Consider the following 18,021-nt stretch of genomic DNA (forward strand, 5'->3'; position numbering starts at 1 on the left):
ATCATCTGCTGCTGTTGTGTCTTAAGTAAAGCAAAGGTAGTTACAGTAAGGAACAGCTTCTTGCAGCTATCAGACTTCATGCTGAATGTCGCTGCCTCCACAATGAGGTAAGTGCCTTCGCAAGTGCTGCGCCTGCAGCAAAGTCAGACACCCCAGCTTTCACCATTACTGCCACTTGCCCCTGCTCCCTTCCCAGTACTAACAAATAAATTTCTTAGCACTCAGGAACAATCGGAGGTATTAGCAGAAATCAGAAAGAGATATATGTACCTCAGCCCAAATTCCCGTATGGTTTCTTTCTTCTTCTTTCATCCGTATTACATGCAGGAGGAAACCCAGGCTTCTGGATCTCCTTTGACATGAGGCTACCTGAGTGCTTCAAGCTGCAAGCCTGAAGGCATACCCAAATTCCTACCTTTAAATTAATGCCCATGTGGTTTTTGTTCGGTGAAAGACCCTAGACAGAACATCCAACAACTTAAGAATATTTCTGCAACCCAAATAAAAATATGCTAAAACAATTCTTAAATGAGTAACAGAGACATTTCAAAAAGCTTCCTGATTCTAGCTAAAAATAAAACAAATATTTTATTTAGAAGTAGACAGGCTTTTGAAGTCTTCAGAGTTTGCCAAACTATTCAATTTCTCATACTCAGGCACAGAGATAAAAACTCATCAGGGCTGAGATGATCACAGGAAGAACCTGGCACAGACTGCTCTCTTTCATATGCCCTCATGGTTTTTCTGCCAAAAATAAATACATCTGATCACAAATGCTAACTACTATACATTTTTCATTTAAAGGCAACGACCTTCTCTGCTCCAGTGTGCCATACAACATTTTATTATCATTGTGTAGTACCAAATTAGTTTAATTAGTTAGCAGTATCAGAGAGCTAATAATTCCATTTGACCATTTGGATCCATTTGACCTGACAGAGCTACTGCTGTTGCATGAAATACTCTAAGTTTACAGATATATAATTCTGTCTCTAATCACACCAGTAAAGTGATAACCTAGTAAGTACAGCGATGTACTTAATCTCTAATAAAAATGATAAAATTAGTGGCACAGGAGCATAGTGTGCACATGTACAAAACCATCCCCCAGCAACTACTTGGAATACACGATTTTTTGGTTTCCATTACTCTGAATGTGAACTTCAGTTCTTTCATTGCTAACAGAAACACACTCCTGAAACATAGCCAGAAAATTACAGTTTCATGGTGCACAAACCTGAGGCAAGAATACTGTGAAATATTTTTACTATGCAAATAATTATATCAACTACCAATTTCATCAAGTGACCCTACTGCTGATGACCATACTACTAACAATAAACAGCAACAGAAGCAAGCCCAGAATAAATCTATTTGAAAATCAAACTTGTTTGATGCACGTTCCTCCTGAGTTATTTTAGAACACCAAAACCTAAAAAATATTCATATAAGCATTCTAATAAACATACTTAGTAAAAGTTCATTAACCTTATTATTATGTTTGAAGTTTATATTTCAGAGCACAGCCTTACTCTGCATGCTTCAGAACTGGTAAGACTGTGTCTGCAGAAGGAACAACTGGATATTTTAACCAACCGGACAAATGGCTTTGTAATAGTAACAGAACTATTTTTTAATTAAACAGAAAAACATACTGTCAGAAGTCATTTTTATGAGTTATTTTTCCATAAAGAAGACGTCGTGCCAATACTGCACAAAAGCAATTCCTATGATCCTTGAAGTTAGCTGTTCAACTGAGGAACTTCAGTTGATTTTTTTACCGGCAAATTTAGTTTCTCAAAGCAACAGTGGTCAGAGTAAACAATGAATGACTACAATTTCTCCAGTTATAATACTCCAATAAGCCATATCTACCTCCATGACCATAAAAGCAAAATACCTGCATTTGTATTTTTATATATATTTATACATACATATAAAAAATATTTTTTTTTTTTAATACCTGCAAAATACCTCCTTCTATTTTAATAGCTCAAAATAAGATCTTGACTGTAAGACATTTGCCGTGTTGATTTGGAAAGACTCAAAGCGGATGCTTAAAAATTAAGAGTATCTACATTTTCTTAGCTAAATATGAAGTTGAACACAGCATAGAATTGAGAGCTCTATTTCTAATGCAAAATAATTAAGAAATCTTTTTCAACAGAGCGAGGGCAATGTAACAGCTTTTTCTTTCTCACCCACTCCTAGCACACTGCAATCCAATCGATTTTAGTGGGGGTTTTTAAACTCCAGAAAGGTCCTCAACTTGTATTTTACATTTTATCCTCAAAGTGCTTCTCTACGACGTCCTTACATAACCAACCAGTGGTTGAGCTCATAAAGTAACCTGATTAATATACTTGCTCTGATTATTTATTTTAGAGTTTCTTGAAACCTCATGATACTGCCAGGGAAAAATCACACTTGTATCAAGTAACTTCAGAGTACCATATTTTGTACCATCATATACAGGCTCTTATTTCAATTCCGGTATTTGTCAGAGAAGTACCACACCAACAACCACACATTTTTAAAATTCCAGTTCAACAACAACTGAAAAAACAGTTTGTATCATTGACATTGTAGCATAAACATATTCTGCTCATTCGTATGTCTTCCATTTTCCTTTTATTCGAACAAAGCAAAAAAAGGAGAAAAATCTATCTTTTAAAATTACACAGCTCAACTGGCAGATTAACAATGTAAAACAGTTGGGGGGGAAAAAAAGACTTTATCCAAATAGAAGGGGTTTATAGCAACAAGTAAATTCTTACACAAGTACTGAGATAAAATCAGCTTCTGTATATAAAACAACTTAAGTCAAATTGAGTTTCACTACTGAGTAAGATAAACTCATTTTCTAAAATCATCCCCAAAGTGTTGATCATTACAGGAACAGGACTGGGTTTAGAGAAAACTGTTCCAATTGAATTCCCAGTACTTCCTTTCTCCACAAGCTCTTTTGGCTCAGTGTTTTAATGCTATTTTAATTTTCTTAGATCTCTCTTTAAAAATAATTTTGAAAAAGATTTCTACTTAAACACAAACAATCAGAAAGTAGATTTTTGCTATGACTCCCAATCACTTCATTTTGCTATTTCGATAAAACAACTTTTCAATAAAAGGCAGAAATAAAGACAATTCAGGATAAACTTCCATTACATTTTCTCACGTTATCTTGAGTCACACACCCACCTTTCTCTTGAAGGCCCAGGAAGAAAAAAGGAAAGGAAAAGATTTGGACATTTACATAATAAAAGAAAAATCTTTGCTGAGTTTAGGTTGGTTTGCAAACTTTATTTTTGGTCCACTGACAAATTATTACTGAAAAACAAAAGATTAAGTAAGTACACCTAGTTCAGAATAATTATTCATTTGTATTAACACAAAAAGTTGCAAAGAAAAACGTGACTAACTTCAGAGAGCAGCAGTCCTATGACTATCAGTTGAAACCACTTTGCAGAAGCCAGATTATTCAATATCATATGAAGACATACCTTTTTATCATATACATCTTGCCAGTTTACTCCAGCAAAGAAACTATGACGCATGATTTCTTTCGCATCGTCTGGGCCTCCACCAAGTCTAAAAGAGAGTGGAAAAAAATCATATTAAACAAGCGTTACTCTTAAAGGGAGATTAAGTTATTGTAGTGGTTGGAAAAGTGACCATTTGTTTTTGACTATCTGGGAACAATTCTCACCCATTTAATATGTAATTCTCACCTGTTTAATATGAATTCAAGTGATCTTGAGAGAAAATGTGATAGTGGAAGTATCCATGCCATGGTCTATTCTAGTTGATTAATCCAACTACAGTGTTCATTACTGTCTATGATGAGCTTTTTCAGTAATTCGTTCATTTTAGAAACACACTTAAGTTTACTTTTCTTGAAAGACCAACCAACGTTCTATTAAAAACCCAAACCAACCCAACAATGCTGACATAAAATTTTGCCAAGGAGGTGCCAGGCACTGAATCAGTAATGACTCACACATCATTTTTATACAGTGTTCACTGCTGTTGCATCTGGGTGCTGTAACAATTAACCAATTACCATAAAATAGTCTCAGTCTGAGTCAATTAGTATAAATTAATAAATTGTAGGCCTGCTGAGAAGGTTGTTTAAAGGCCATTGTAAATAACCACACTATTCACTGTGGCCCATAGCTTGCCAAAGCCAGATTCTGGCAAATCATCTTAGGGAGTGAATTCCACCTACTTTGGGTGAACTTGGCCAAGGTGATTTGAGCTCATGGAAGTGGTCACTGCTGCCAAAAGAGGAGGGTCCCACCCCTGCCCATACCTCTCCCCTCTCACTTGCATCTATAGCATCATTCCCACTGACGACTGTGAGCTGAGTCAGCTCACTAACCTCGTAATGAGAAAACGAGAAAGAACTTGCTGGTTTTTGTTGCATTAGCAAGTCAAACTTGACTCAACAAGTTTAGTGAGCTCCCTTGAGCTACTGCTGTTGGTGGAGAAAGAAGCACACATCCAGTGAAGGGAACCTCTGCCCCTTTCAACAGCACGTGGACTTTCAGAACGGCTCAGCTCTCATCTAACTTCTTCCTGAGACTGGCTATCCTACTGGGCTAACAGAAAGAAGTTGCAAAAGGAAAAAAGCTAATCTTAACTGAACAAGCAGCCCATACACGTTAAATATTGACAAGAAGAGTGACACAAGTAGTGTGTGTTTCATTAAAAGGAACTGCTAAAGATATAAAAACAAATTTTAAAAGCAACCTTTTAAGTAAGATAAATTCCTCTCTAAAGCATTTATTGCAAGGAACAATAATTCCCACAACCAAGAAAAAAAATCTGTATTGGTATTACCTTGCTGCCAAATTACAAAAATCTTCTGGACTACTACCTCAGTCTTGCAGTAACTGGGTATAAAGTTATTCTCATTTCCAAGCTGTATTCCTCTTTGTTTCTCAACTATTCATTGTAAAATTCTCTACATCTCTGCTAAGCATCCCAGTTAGCCTGCAGTCTCCAGACTTCTCTCAGTATCTTCCCATCCAGCTGCTCAGAGAAAAGCTGAGTTGCTGTTAACCTCTGTGCTCCCACCCTATTTAGCATTAGCTAGCACCAGAACTTGAATATGAATAAGCTTGTAAATGTAAGTCTGTAATAAACACTACTGTCTGCAAAGATTAACTAGAAGGAAGTATCTTTTCAATTCTAAAGGTTAATAGATTCGATGGGTCAGATTGTTTGGAAGTTAAAATGCATTAGGAGTTGCTACAGGAACAAATTTTTACTTTACTCTGTATTTGGTTGGTTGGTCACAGTTTGCTTTTACTGCATACAGTAAATTCAGTTAAACAGGCATTGCTGGGCAGCAGCAGAAAGGCTGACCGCTTGCGCTGTCCTGGCTGCTGCACTTGGCTGCTTGCAGACAAATCCCTTAAGAGAGACACGGCAACCAGTCCTGCCCTGAGTGCCAGCGAGCAATGCCCACTACTCAAAACTTCTTGAGAACAAACTGAGGATGAAGGAGGACTAGAGAAGTGAGACAGACAGACGGAAGAATGCCTGCAGCCTTAAAACATGCCAAGAGACTCGCAAGAACAACAGAGAGATTGGGGAAAAGAGGGGACCTACAGACGAATCTCACTGATTTACAAAGACAGAGATTTGTTTTAGAGCCAGGGGGGACCGGACGCTGCTAGTCTGGTGCAGGAGCCACTGGAAAATGGCTCTCCTAGGCAACAATCCCAGAGGGAAAAGCCCACCACAAAAGGGCACAGGCAGCAGCTGGGTGATATTTGCTTTCAAATCACTGTATTTAAATTTCACTCAGAAGATGTATTCTTTAACAAGTTTCTAGTTTACATGGTCTAATATATGATCTATTTACATGCCCTAATAAAATTTATCTGTGGCTGTCTATACATGTCTTCTGGCATCATCACTTCCAAGAAAAAGTGGTGTAGTCCCCATGAGACACTACAGCCAACTGAGGGTTAAGTCATACTCTGAAAAACAATTTAGAGCTTTCCCTTTGTTCCAGTACACAATCTAAACCTGAAAAGATCCCTATGTTTACTGTGAATGATTAAAAAAGTGTTCTCTTCCACATGCTTTTTCCCCTTTTGCTTGTTAAACTCACTTTGTATATCGTTGCTGAATTGAAAAAGTGGAAATCTGAGACAGTAGGGCTGCATATGGCCCTTTCCTGTGACTGACAGGTCCTTCAGCCAGGAAGACCAGGCACCACTGGCCTATTTTTACATTACCCAGTACAATTAGAGTATTTATTACACCTGTATACCCAAGTAATTTCACTTACCGCTTATTTGGATCCTTTATCAGTAGGCCTGATAGTAACGATTTTGCATCTGCAGACAGAGTTCGAGGAAATTTTATGTCCTCCATTAGTATGAGTTCAAATAGTTTCTCATGATCTTGGTTGTAGAATGGTAATCTTCCACACATCATTTCATACATGACAACTCCTAATCCCCACCAGTCCACTGCACGACCATAGTCATTATCTTCCAACACCTAAGACAGAAACCAAAACCAGCTGTAAGACATGCACTATTTCAGATACAATCATTTCAGTCTATTTGAGGCACCTTTATATGAAGGTGTTTCCAAGACTTTATTTTCACAGTGCACCACAAGGACTCCCAGAACCCGGCTCAATACATGCAACTGCAGTACTGACCCACACACCTGAGCCCACTGAAATTCCAGGCATACCGGGGACCGTACTGCTAAAAGCAAAATACAAAATTGAGAACGACCTGCTCAAAATGATCATGACTGCATTTTCCCCTTTCCTATGTCCTCTACCATCCCATTTATAGTGTACACAGTTTTAGGAAGAGACACTTCATCTACAGGCACTACTGCCTCGGTTAGCATTCTTCTGGGAGAAGAAGTGAAGCATCTCCTTGCTCAGCCACTTCCTCTCTCCTTACCCCACCTGTAAGAATAAAGCCTCAAATTTAGAAACACCTTAATCTTACTAAGATAAGCTTCAATTCTTTATGATCTTTGTTTATATTAAAAGTCCTCAATGCGTTTCTACCGACAGTTTCATTAGTAGTCCAAACAACTGAACTGTGCTAATACAAAGAAATATGACAATGTTTATATGATACTGTTTACTATGTTTATATGATACTGTTTAAACACTATGTTTATATGAAATTATATGAGCACAGAAATATGGTAACATTTAAATAATTTAACATAATGCCTCCAATGTTGTGTGCCTAAAAACAACCTACTCCACAGCCCTTCTCCCAGCAGCCCCAGAGAATTGGAATAAGGAATCTAAGCAGTGTGCCTTGACCTTAATACACCTTCATATTAAACTGTAGAAATGGAGACAACAGCAGCATACACACATAATGGAACCATAAGCAATATGGAAACTGAACGCTACAGAATATATACATATATAATTCCAATTTCTGTGAATTTCTAGAATATCATACCCTTTCACTCAAAAAAGATATAACAGTTAGAAGTTAATGAATAGTAATACAGAAGGCACTACAACTGTATGTGCCAAATTGCCAATATTTGCTGCAGAAAGACCTATGAGAGAGGCAAAAACCTTAAAATAAGACATTAGACTTAAATAATAAAGTTAGAAAGATCAAAGAAATGCAGCTAATACAGTTAGACTGTATTTATAAAGAATTAAATAATTCTTTATAAAGAATTGTTTCTGTATCATTAAAAGGCAGATTCTGAAAGGCAGCACATATGACTGATTTAAAAAAAAAAACGCAAACAACACTAATCCACAGAAAACAAAATACTTTTTACAACACACAGACACATGCAATCACCACCACCAAGAGCTCACCCAGATTCAAACTCTAAGTAGACACACAGGAACAGTCATTTAGATATATAGTAGCGAAAATCTGGTGATGTGTAGTAAAGCCTTCAGGCTTTAATGAATAAGGCAACCTCTAACAGATCAGAAATAACCTTTTTCCATAAGTACATTATCTTGTGATTGTCTGAACAGTGTAAGATGACTTCCAATAATTTCCTCTGAAGCAAGGGGACACAGTCCTCACCCATCTGGGGACACTAAGTGGCCATGACCACATCACAGGACACAGGCACTACCCTAGCCAGTCCTAACGAGGGGTGTCGAGCTCGTTTATCTGCCTCTCCTTTTTTCTCCCCCAGTAAATCCAGCCCTGCTCTGAAGTATCTGGTACATGCTATTAGCAGAAAGAAAATGCAATCTGATCCAGCATGGCAATTTTGACAATCCCACAGTAATAAATGCATTCGTACTCCTAGTTTTCACTGTCCTTAAGGATTAGTAGTAGAAACATGATGAAGTCTATTACAAATTCCTCTTGTGTATATAAGATTAAAAAATCATAAATATTAACACATTAACACACAGTATTCACAACTGTGCCAAAACACATAGACTCGTTACATCATTGATATTTCCAAATAGAGGGTGAAATTTTGGAAAGTGTAAAATACAACAAATTATCTGAATAAGTACATATGACAAAACTCACTCCTGCATTTTAAAATTAATTGTTTTATGAGTTTGAGCATATTGCAAGCTATTTGCTGAAAAACTGTATATAAAGTCTGTGACGCTTGTCTTCAAATCACCGTTTCTTCTGCCACAGAATAAAAGCATTATCTATTTTTCTACTGTATCTATTAGCACCATTGCCACTTCTCCTATTTGTACAGTTAGCTACTCTTTTCTTTTGAAGCTAGCAAAATATATACAATTGCAAGGCAGTGGGAGATTCTTTTTACAAGTAAGTTGAGGTGTGGTTTGCATGTGTGATTTATAAAAGAAGGCAACAGGAAGATAAAATGGATCATTCTCTGAACAAGGCAAATCACATGGCCAATAGCTAAAGCGAACTGTATCTGGGGCTTTACCTAATTTATGCAGGACTTTACCTAATAATAATAAAAAGTATGAGCAACCTTTTGCTGCATTCCCACAACAGCAACAAAACAGTGGTACAAAGAAAGAGCCAAATGTGATTTTTAACCTCTTTTTACATAAAATCATAAAAAAACATAAAAGCTGGATTAACTGCCTCCTGAACCCGCATATCACCAGCCGGGTTCTCATCCCCAGCTGGCAAAACTGGCAACTCTTTATTTTTGTTTAAATACCTGGTTTACAGCCAGCCAGGCAAGCAAGAGCATCAAAAGGGTTTCATTTAGGCAAAAGGAAAACAGCCTGAAAATAGCGTAAATAAAGCAAAATGCATCTCAACTTATTTTAATATAAATGTAATAAAATTGTGCATAATGCATTCACAGTAAATACACATAATTATTTTCTTTAAGTCATTTCTACTCCTCATGGTGTTAAGAAACTCCAGGATTTGTAGACTGTGACAAATCAATGGAAGTGCTGGAGCCCAGCAGCTCCTACGACCAAATCCATACAATTAGGGCAAGCAGCAGAACACTGCCCCAGCATTACAGAATCCTTTCCAAACAATTCTTGGATTTGAGGGATTTGTTTTTAATTACACTGAACATAGGTCAAGAAAGCTTCAACTCAGTGCTAAAATGAACATGATACACAGCTGCAGGCTTTGTACCTATGAATAATTCAATCTTTTGCCTACCATGAGGTGGATACCTGCTTTTAGAAACGCCTGGACTGATACTGCTGTACCTCCAGTATTTGTGGGGTATCCTTGGATACATGCGGTACCAGCCTAAGCACCTGACCAGGCACAGACACAGTGGAAAGTCTGATCTCTTGGGCTTTGTACGCTGCCCTTAAAAGCTGCCTCCATCACCTCCAGCCAATTCTCGTGTCCCCCAGTAAGGACCCACAAACCTGTCTTTAAGCAAATACTGTCCTAACAACCCAGTCCCTTCAAGGTCACAGCAGGAAATGCAGCAGGCCCACCAAAACCATCGTAAAGGGCACAAGCTCAACCACTCTGGTATCTGTTGTAAAGTAATACATTAGTATTTTCTTGGGCTATCACACAGAAGGATCCATGGAACTCATAAGCTACAGAAAGAGCAGCTACACTGAGTACGTACTCCAGCCAGGTGCATTTTCATGAAGTAAAGATGAAGTTATGTGCTTTCTTCCACAAAATTTGGTTAAATAGTCAGATCATTCAGATATATGACTTCCCTTCCTTCATCTGCTTCACACACGTGCAGTGCCAAAATCCCGAGCCACCTCATCGAGATCTAGGTGAGGTTTTAGGAGATGAGCGCTCCAGCACGGTGTGACTTCAGTGCGTGGATAACATTTATAGTCACTCATGCCTATTTTACACCTCACACCATCACTGTACCCAAGTGACTTCCCAGTGTTGAGTAAAGCAGGAGGAGGGCTGACTGCGATTCAGTCTGGATGATACCATAGACTATGGGAAATAAAACTCAAAAAATGACCATCGTTTTTATTACTTGAGGGAATCTTACTCCATTTGTTCTTAGGGCTCTCGTTCAACAACTGGTTCTTTCAGAGGCAGTGCCAGCCTAACTCACGCTCTTGTTTCTGCTCCCTCACCACAACTCCCCTTACCTTGCCAAAACTATGCAACACACTACATCAGAGAGTAGACCAGTACTAAGAAAAAAAGGGGAAAAAAGTTTCACCCTGGGTTATTTTTCACCCGAATCACCTTTTCTGACCTAAGCCACTCAATTGCCACGTGAACAGTTGTAGTGGCACAAGTGAGACCACCAGGGCAGGCAGCATCGGATGCAGCATTGCTGCAGAAAAGAAATGCTTGTCAAACTCTGCCCCAAAGTTACACCACAGAAGTTACACTGGCTCTGCCAGTTATTTCTGCATGCACAGACAGCTGCAACAGCCGTGCCCACTTAATGGGAAGATTAAGGGCCTGATTTTCTTCCCAACCTGTATTTCTCTAAAGCACTCCAAGCAGTATAACAGGGTTCCAAAGTGGGCATAAACTCATTGCTGCACTGAAACCACTGCAGTTTTTACAGGCGTTGATGCTCCTCTAAAATTTACACCTACACCTGCAGTATGAGGACATGGCCTGGGTTTATACGGATGCTTTTAAAAAAGCTGCAGAGGTGCTACTGAAGTTTGTATTTTTCCGGTCTTAGATAAATATGCAAGAGGTTAAGTAACATACACATTTTCTAACAAGCAAGAAACATTAGCCAGGCATCTGCTTCCAGGCATATGCAGGTACTTCAGTGCTTTTATGGATGTTTTAGAGGCACTGGACAATATTATAGTTTCAGCTAAGGGAAAGCTATTTATTTAACTTAAAACTTTCATTTGTATTGTGGTCAAAAGGCAACTCAGCTCTTTTTTAAATTTACTGAGATAGCAGGAATGGCCAACTGTAACAAGGGAAAACTAAGTATTCTCCAGTGACTCCACTGTCTCTGCACTCTTTGAGGTTTCTGGAGAGTATTATCGTCAATGACCAAGTATACGATGGGATAGTGCTTCACACACAGAGCAAAGACCATCAAGCGCTACATAAAAAATAAAAAATTCAGTTCACAGCCTGAACTTTGCCTTTGTGATGACTAAAACAACACAAAGACACTTCAGGGCTGCTAAGATCGCAGTAATTCAATTGTGTTTGCCCCTCACACAAAACAATTCATTTTGCTGACAAGTAACTACAGATCAGAAAAGAAAAATATTCTTGTATTTGCATTTATTGACAAAAAAAGCAATCTTCTAATACTATTCCCCACTGCTGAAAAATCCAGTGTCTTGGACTCAAAAATATTAATAAAAATCATTAGTACCACTGGAAGTTTTCTCTTTCCCAGAAAACAAAATCCATTAAAAAGACTTCCTCCTTTACTTCACCAATGGTTGTAGATTTTAATCTTTACATTTATCAGTCAATACATCTCCAGGTGTCCTTTGCTTTAGGTACGTCACTTCTTTACGTTTATCAGTCAATACATCTCCAGGTGTCCTTTGCTTTAGGTACGTCACCACTCCTTTAAGAGCCTAACATACAGTCCACAGAATTTGATGTCCATTTAATTTTTGTGGTGAAAACCAGTGAAAAGATATCTTTTATTATCACTTTATTTCTTCAGTAGCTAGAGCTGAAAAGTTTTTTGGGAGGCAGCAGCTTGAGACACATCTGCAAACTCTTATTTACAAGGGCTTGGGGCAGAGACTTAGGAAGCAGGCAATTAAATGAGTCAGCCAAGGAGAAGTCAATAGAAACACATGCAATGCTTTTACAAGATTCTGTGAAAATAAATTTTGTTAGGTTAGCCGGCAGTATAACAGGTGAAGTCTGTGACCATCTTAAGTCAATCGCGTATTTCCCCTCACCTTCAGTGAAACTAGGATTCTCTGATACTTCACTAATCACAGAATACTGGACAAGGTGTGACTACCTCAGGCACAAACTAAGCTGAATGTAGAAAATCCCTTAATTCTGTTTTTACTACATTTTCTTGAAACAAAACATCCCTGATGAGCAGCCTCTGGAAGATTTTTGGTTACACAGCAGAAATTCACACTTCCCACAGACCTCTAAATGGCAGTTAGTTGCTGTAACTTCTGAACTCTGCAAACACAGACAAATCCAGCAATAACCTTGAGCATGAAAGGCTTCATGCAATTCATTGTCAATCTTCTACAAAGGGTTGTCAGCATTGGGTTTTATCTTTAAAAGAACAATATCAAAATACTGGTTTTGTACTTTGTGCCAGATAACAAAGGCAACTTATCGGAAAAGCAATCACATTTTTGACCTAGTTATGGTTTCTCTTAATACATTAGATACAGACTTCCTGATAGGACATTACAAATAGCTTGTTGCTCAATCAATAATTTCGACAGAACAGATGGGAAAATATTTAAACATCTAAACAAACTGTCTGCACACCTATGTTGTGAAAGAAAACTGAGAACTTGGATACACCAATGTACTGTTAATTTAAGGGGAAAAAACTGTTTTCAATTAACCTTACAGTTCAGGTGGAGTGTATGTTCCTTAAGCATTGCTGGTAACCCTTCACACATTTTTATTGCTACAGTTGTTGGTCTGCTAACAAATATTCACCCACATATTAGTCAACAAAAGTTAAAGTATATTTGCTAGAACTTTCTATCAATTGTGGTAACAACTACAACAATGAGAAAGTTTATAATCTAACACTAATGAACAAAGGTAATACACATTTCTTTATAGAAACAGACCTTTATCCAAATGTATGAAAATCCTTCCTGCAGAAAGGTATGTTTGTCAAGTATTATACAAATTTAGTTACTGTAACTGTATCTTGGTATGAACAGTGAAAGTATTGCTGCATCAGTACTAAAAAACCACTTGAATGAATACTCATTGCTTTTATTATACAGAGCTGAAAAGACAAAACGTCAAGGTTATAGATACCCTGGGAAATGGATACTTGAGAATTAAGTCAAGGAAGAAAGTTTTCTATTACTGCTCTAATTTTCTACTGCTCTAATTTTTGCAGGTAGTTTTTCTCCATTTTGTATCTGGCTTGCACTGCTCTTTTACTTCAGGTCCTAATGCAGACTTTCTTCCTAATACATTTTTGTACTAGAGATTTCCTCCATCTTACCTAGCTTTTTGTTACGTAACCTTAAAAAAAATAGCAAACTAAATTTTTTTTAATTTGCTGGCACACATTGTGCTGCATCAGAAATGGTACATTCTGGTATAAATGTGAATTAAGCAAAGCCTCCTAGAGTAAAGAGCATGCAATAATAATTAATGCGTTTAACCTACAAGGGACTCTAACTTCAGTAGAATTTAAAATCTTAAAAAGAAAAAAGTTAAGCTATTGTACATGAAAAAAGTATTCTTAAAAAGGACTCTAAGAAGTCAATGGCAACCCTGGTAATAAAAAAAAAATTAAAAAAAAAAAAAACGCCAAACCCAAACCAAAAGAAACCACCCAAAACAAAAACCCACCAAAAAACCAAACCAAACCAAAAAAAAAAAACCCAGAAAACAACCACATCACATTAAAAAGACCCCTCAAAAGCAAAACCTATTTAATGGACAAAAAAAAAAAAACAAAAAACAGAAAGCTAAAATAACTGTTCTACAATTAACAGACACCTTTCATAGAAGGCGGTGAGTAAAAGCAAAAGATTATTTCAGTCTACAGAAAGATGGCACTTGTCTCTCATAACTCTACCAACTCTACCGTTGGAAGAAAAACTGCAGCCCTGTTCATATCTGTATTAATTATGACTGCACTAGCAGTAGTCTCCATAACATACACTGCCATAAGATGCAAGATGTGTAAGAAGTAATAAATAATGATAATATTGTGAAATTTCTTTCTGGTTGCTCATTCTTCCTGAAATGATGTTGAATTTTTACCAATGTTAAACAGCATTTGTTCAGCTTTTGTTCATGCTTCATTACTCTTGGAAAAACTAAAGGCTTTTGCTGAGATAGAAATAACGTTTGCATTGATTAAATGAAAATTAATGAAAAAAAGCTTCAAGCATGTTATTGAGACAGTCTTTGTAAGAATTGTCATACTTATTTGTTTTACAAAAAATGTGGGGTTTATTAGAAAATTGTTCTCTGCTTTAAAGTTCTGGTTTGAATACAACAGTTTATTTATGGGCAGCGTGCACTAATCTGTTTTCTAGTCTTCTGTTTGTTTTATTATTTTTGCATATTTGTTACATCTTTCCCCTTGAGAAGTCTGATACTGCATGTGGACAATTAGTTTTTGTGTCTGGTGAGATTAACGAGATTGCATGAAACTTCAAATTCTTGTTACATCATTGGTTATCTAGCTTCAGGAGAAAGTCTTCATGCTTGTGCTAATTTATCTATTGTTGCAGCAACTCTTCTGTATGTGTGACTGAGCAATGCTTTCATACCCCCATCTAAATGGTCCCCATCTTTCGATCTTGATACTGGTTATTGCCAATAAATGATGTTCTACTCTGGATACCCTGCCTTGTCCACGTTCCATCATGTTCATCTCAGGGCCCCACTGGCAATGCCAAGCTGACAAAAATGCCCAAATTCAAATCACTAGCATTTTTGATGACTTAGAGCACAAGATGACACAGTATGGTCCACTAAAATATAATAAGTAATAACAAAACAGAAAAAAGACCACATCTGAATTTTCATGAGGTGCTAGCATTTCAAGATAAAACAACTTTTTGCATTTCCATTTCCTTTCAACGTAAAAAAGATAATTTGGTACTTGGAATTCTAGTGTAAAGAGAAAATTCCATATTGTGCATCTCCCATAAATCAGAACGGAAAATATTTTCAGGCATAGATGCTACTCCTCCTCACACCCCCCACTGGTCCTCACCCAGAAATAAAATGTAGCCAAATATACAACAGACAGCTGTTCAAGAGCTCGCGCCAACACTAAACCACATTTCCACAGGTAAAATAAATTCTATTGTGCCTCTGCTAAGAATCAGATTATGCATGAAGCATCTAGGTAAACAGAGAGTAAATAAACTTGAACTATCCTTTTGAAGCCAAAAGAAAATTAGTTAAGCAAAGCAAAGCACAACAACATAACTACAGTGTTTGGGTACTGAGCAAACTAACCATACTTTCAGGAAAATGACTACAAGTTATCAGAAGTTGAGGCTTTTTGGTTTTAAGCAAAAGCCAACAACCAAAAGCAAAGCATTCTGCCTCACCAGGAAGCAGTAATGTCTCATACTATAGGTTAAGACAAACACCTACTCAAATACAAAAAGAAAAAATAATTATGGCATCACTGTTGGTAGAAGACTCAGCAACTACATATTCATCAGATTAGATACTTTTTATTTTATGGAATAAAATACATCTCATCATTAAAATTTCTTAAAAAGGAATCTTTTTTTCTTTATATAACTCAATAGATATGAATGTTAAGACTCCATTAAACTAATGCAAATGAATAAGCAAATCTTCAATCCTCATAGTACAGGAGGTCCTTGGATGTGGTGGTCCACACACAAAAGATGGTATTTTTTGTTGATTATACCTTCTCTACTTACTTAGCTTTACATTTGCCTATATGACAAAGAGGTAATGCTGCCTGTTACAGATTAGCTGTAGTCATACGGGTACCCCCATTACACACATAATTTATTTACAGTTGTAATAAGAAGGTAAAAATCCTTGTGAGATCAGAAGAAAAATATTATCACAACCTGCAACACTGCCAATATGGGACATTAAAGAATGACCCTTTTGACAGCATTCTTTGAGCATGGAACACAATTGATTTGAATACATCATTTTAAAAGGAAGAAAGAACACAACTACCACCTTTCCAAGTCTCTGGCTGATAAAAGCTAATGTTCTATCCTTGGACAAAACAATACTATATAACATACTTTCCTAAATATACATTGAGCACTCGTAGGTTCCATTTCTTTTTATCAGTAAAGGTTTTTTGGGTGGGTTTTGTGTTGTTTTTTTTTTGGGGGGGGCACTTTATTTTGTTCATTCTAACTTGGCGATCAAAGAATTTTTATTTTTACACTATTACAGAAGTGCATTTTTCTAGGTTTCCAAAACCACCTTATTCAACCTTCCCCATCTGTCACCATCTGCTTCTTTTTAGCATGTACTTTTTGTGTGATCACATAAGCATGTGAAAAATAACTAACATTCAGATGATTGTCTGCTGGTACATTTGAGGACTGGGCATAATAAAAGTGAACTGCCAAAACGTACTTAACACTTCTAATTTTGTTGGGTCTTGCATGTAAGCTACATTTGATTTTCAAACTGTTTTACAGTTGGAAAGTTGATCAGGTACTCTAACTCAACAGTAAAACTGAGACTACATAATTAGCTCAGCACTAAAAAGATTATATTCAAAGAGAGGAACAAAACCCAGAAATACATCCACACGAGTTCACACATCCATCTTGACTGAGTCTGTCTGCACAATGTTGCCTGAGGCACAGGACAAGATGCTACAAGCAGCCTACTTCTGGACAGTCATAGCCTGTGTCTTCTCTCCAAGCTACCACAGGACAAGGAATAAAGGACTCTCATAATTACAAGGGTGTATGAAATCTCATGGAAATGCTGGAGAAGCAAAGACACTAAGCCAAGGGTAGAAATGCATAGAAATGCAATGCAATCCCTCAACAATGCAGCAGATACTGCTTCTAGGTGCAACGTAACTGGAAATTGCCATCAAGGCCCAAAAGCTGAATGGTGGGGGTATCTGTTTCCAGAACTCTGTCATGCTTCAGCACGGCATTTCTGATTGTAAATGCACTTCTCAATGCAGTTTTAATGTGAAAAGAACAAAACACGTCTAAAGCTAGAGAAACAAACTTACCTCCCACCCTCCAAAAATACATTAACCTCACTCGAAGAGAATTTCATATAAGAAATTCTTTCTGTCTTATTAGAGCACCACTACAGGCCTCTCAGGTCTTTAGCAAAACCACTATCAATCAGAATACCAATATATTTATATTAACACAGACGATTTGGTGGAGTGTCTCATTTATCCTTTCTCAAAAAAAAGAATTAACAGAAATGAAGGAAAGAAAAAGAAGCCCAATAACAACAGGAACTACCCCTTCCCCTAGATAAACCCAAAAAGCCACCGAGAATCAATCTTCATGAATGCTTACCAGAGGTAACCACGTATGAGTGAGAACTTCCTCTCTAGAGGACGATGGAAGACGGAGCCTAACATAAAGTTTCTTTTTCACTGTCTCTCTTTACAGTATTGTTCCAACTCTTAGAAGTTCATACTGGTCTTAAAGCCTTGTGAATGCAGATGCCATCTAGCAACATCTTAACAGCTGCTTTCCCTTAATTTGTGCCATTTTCCACAAATTCCCTTTTCCACTATTTACCTTTTCTATCCAGTAGTTCTAGAGGTGGAAAATAATGGCACATACCTATTATTTATATAAAAGTTGCATAGAATTTCAAAAAGCACATTACTTCGATGCCTCAATTATCTTTAAATTCAAATGAAATTTAAAAGGAGATAAAAAGGAAACTGCATAAGCCATGACAAAAATTATTCAGTCCTTCAGTTCCTCTATATTCTTAA

General features: G+C 37.2%; 1 protein-coding gene across 3 annotated transcripts in view; it reads right to left on the reverse strand.

The window, feature by feature from the left end:
• The window catches only part of AKT3 (AKT serine/threonine kinase 3), a 164,581-nt gene that overhangs the window by 19,444 nt on the left and 127,116 nt on the right, over positions 1-18,021 (reverse strand). For all 3 annotated transcript variants that reach the window (XM_076334214.1, XM_076334212.1, XM_076334213.1), the window contains exons 11-12: positions 6,302-6,516; positions 3,501-3,588 (exon numbers count right to left, since the gene is read on the reverse strand). In XM_076334214.1, coding sequence (XP_076190329.1) covers positions 3,501-3,588; positions 6,302-6,516 — 303 coding nt within the window. The remainder of the gene's footprint in view (positions 1-3,500; positions 3,589-6,301; positions 6,517-18,021) is intronic.

This window comes from Aptenodytes patagonicus, chromosome 3, assembly GCF_965638725.1.
Source record: "Aptenodytes patagonicus chromosome 3, bAptPat1.pri.cur, whole genome shotgun sequence".
NCBI lineage: Eukaryota > Metazoa > Chordata > Aves > Sphenisciformes > Spheniscidae > Aptenodytes > Aptenodytes patagonicus.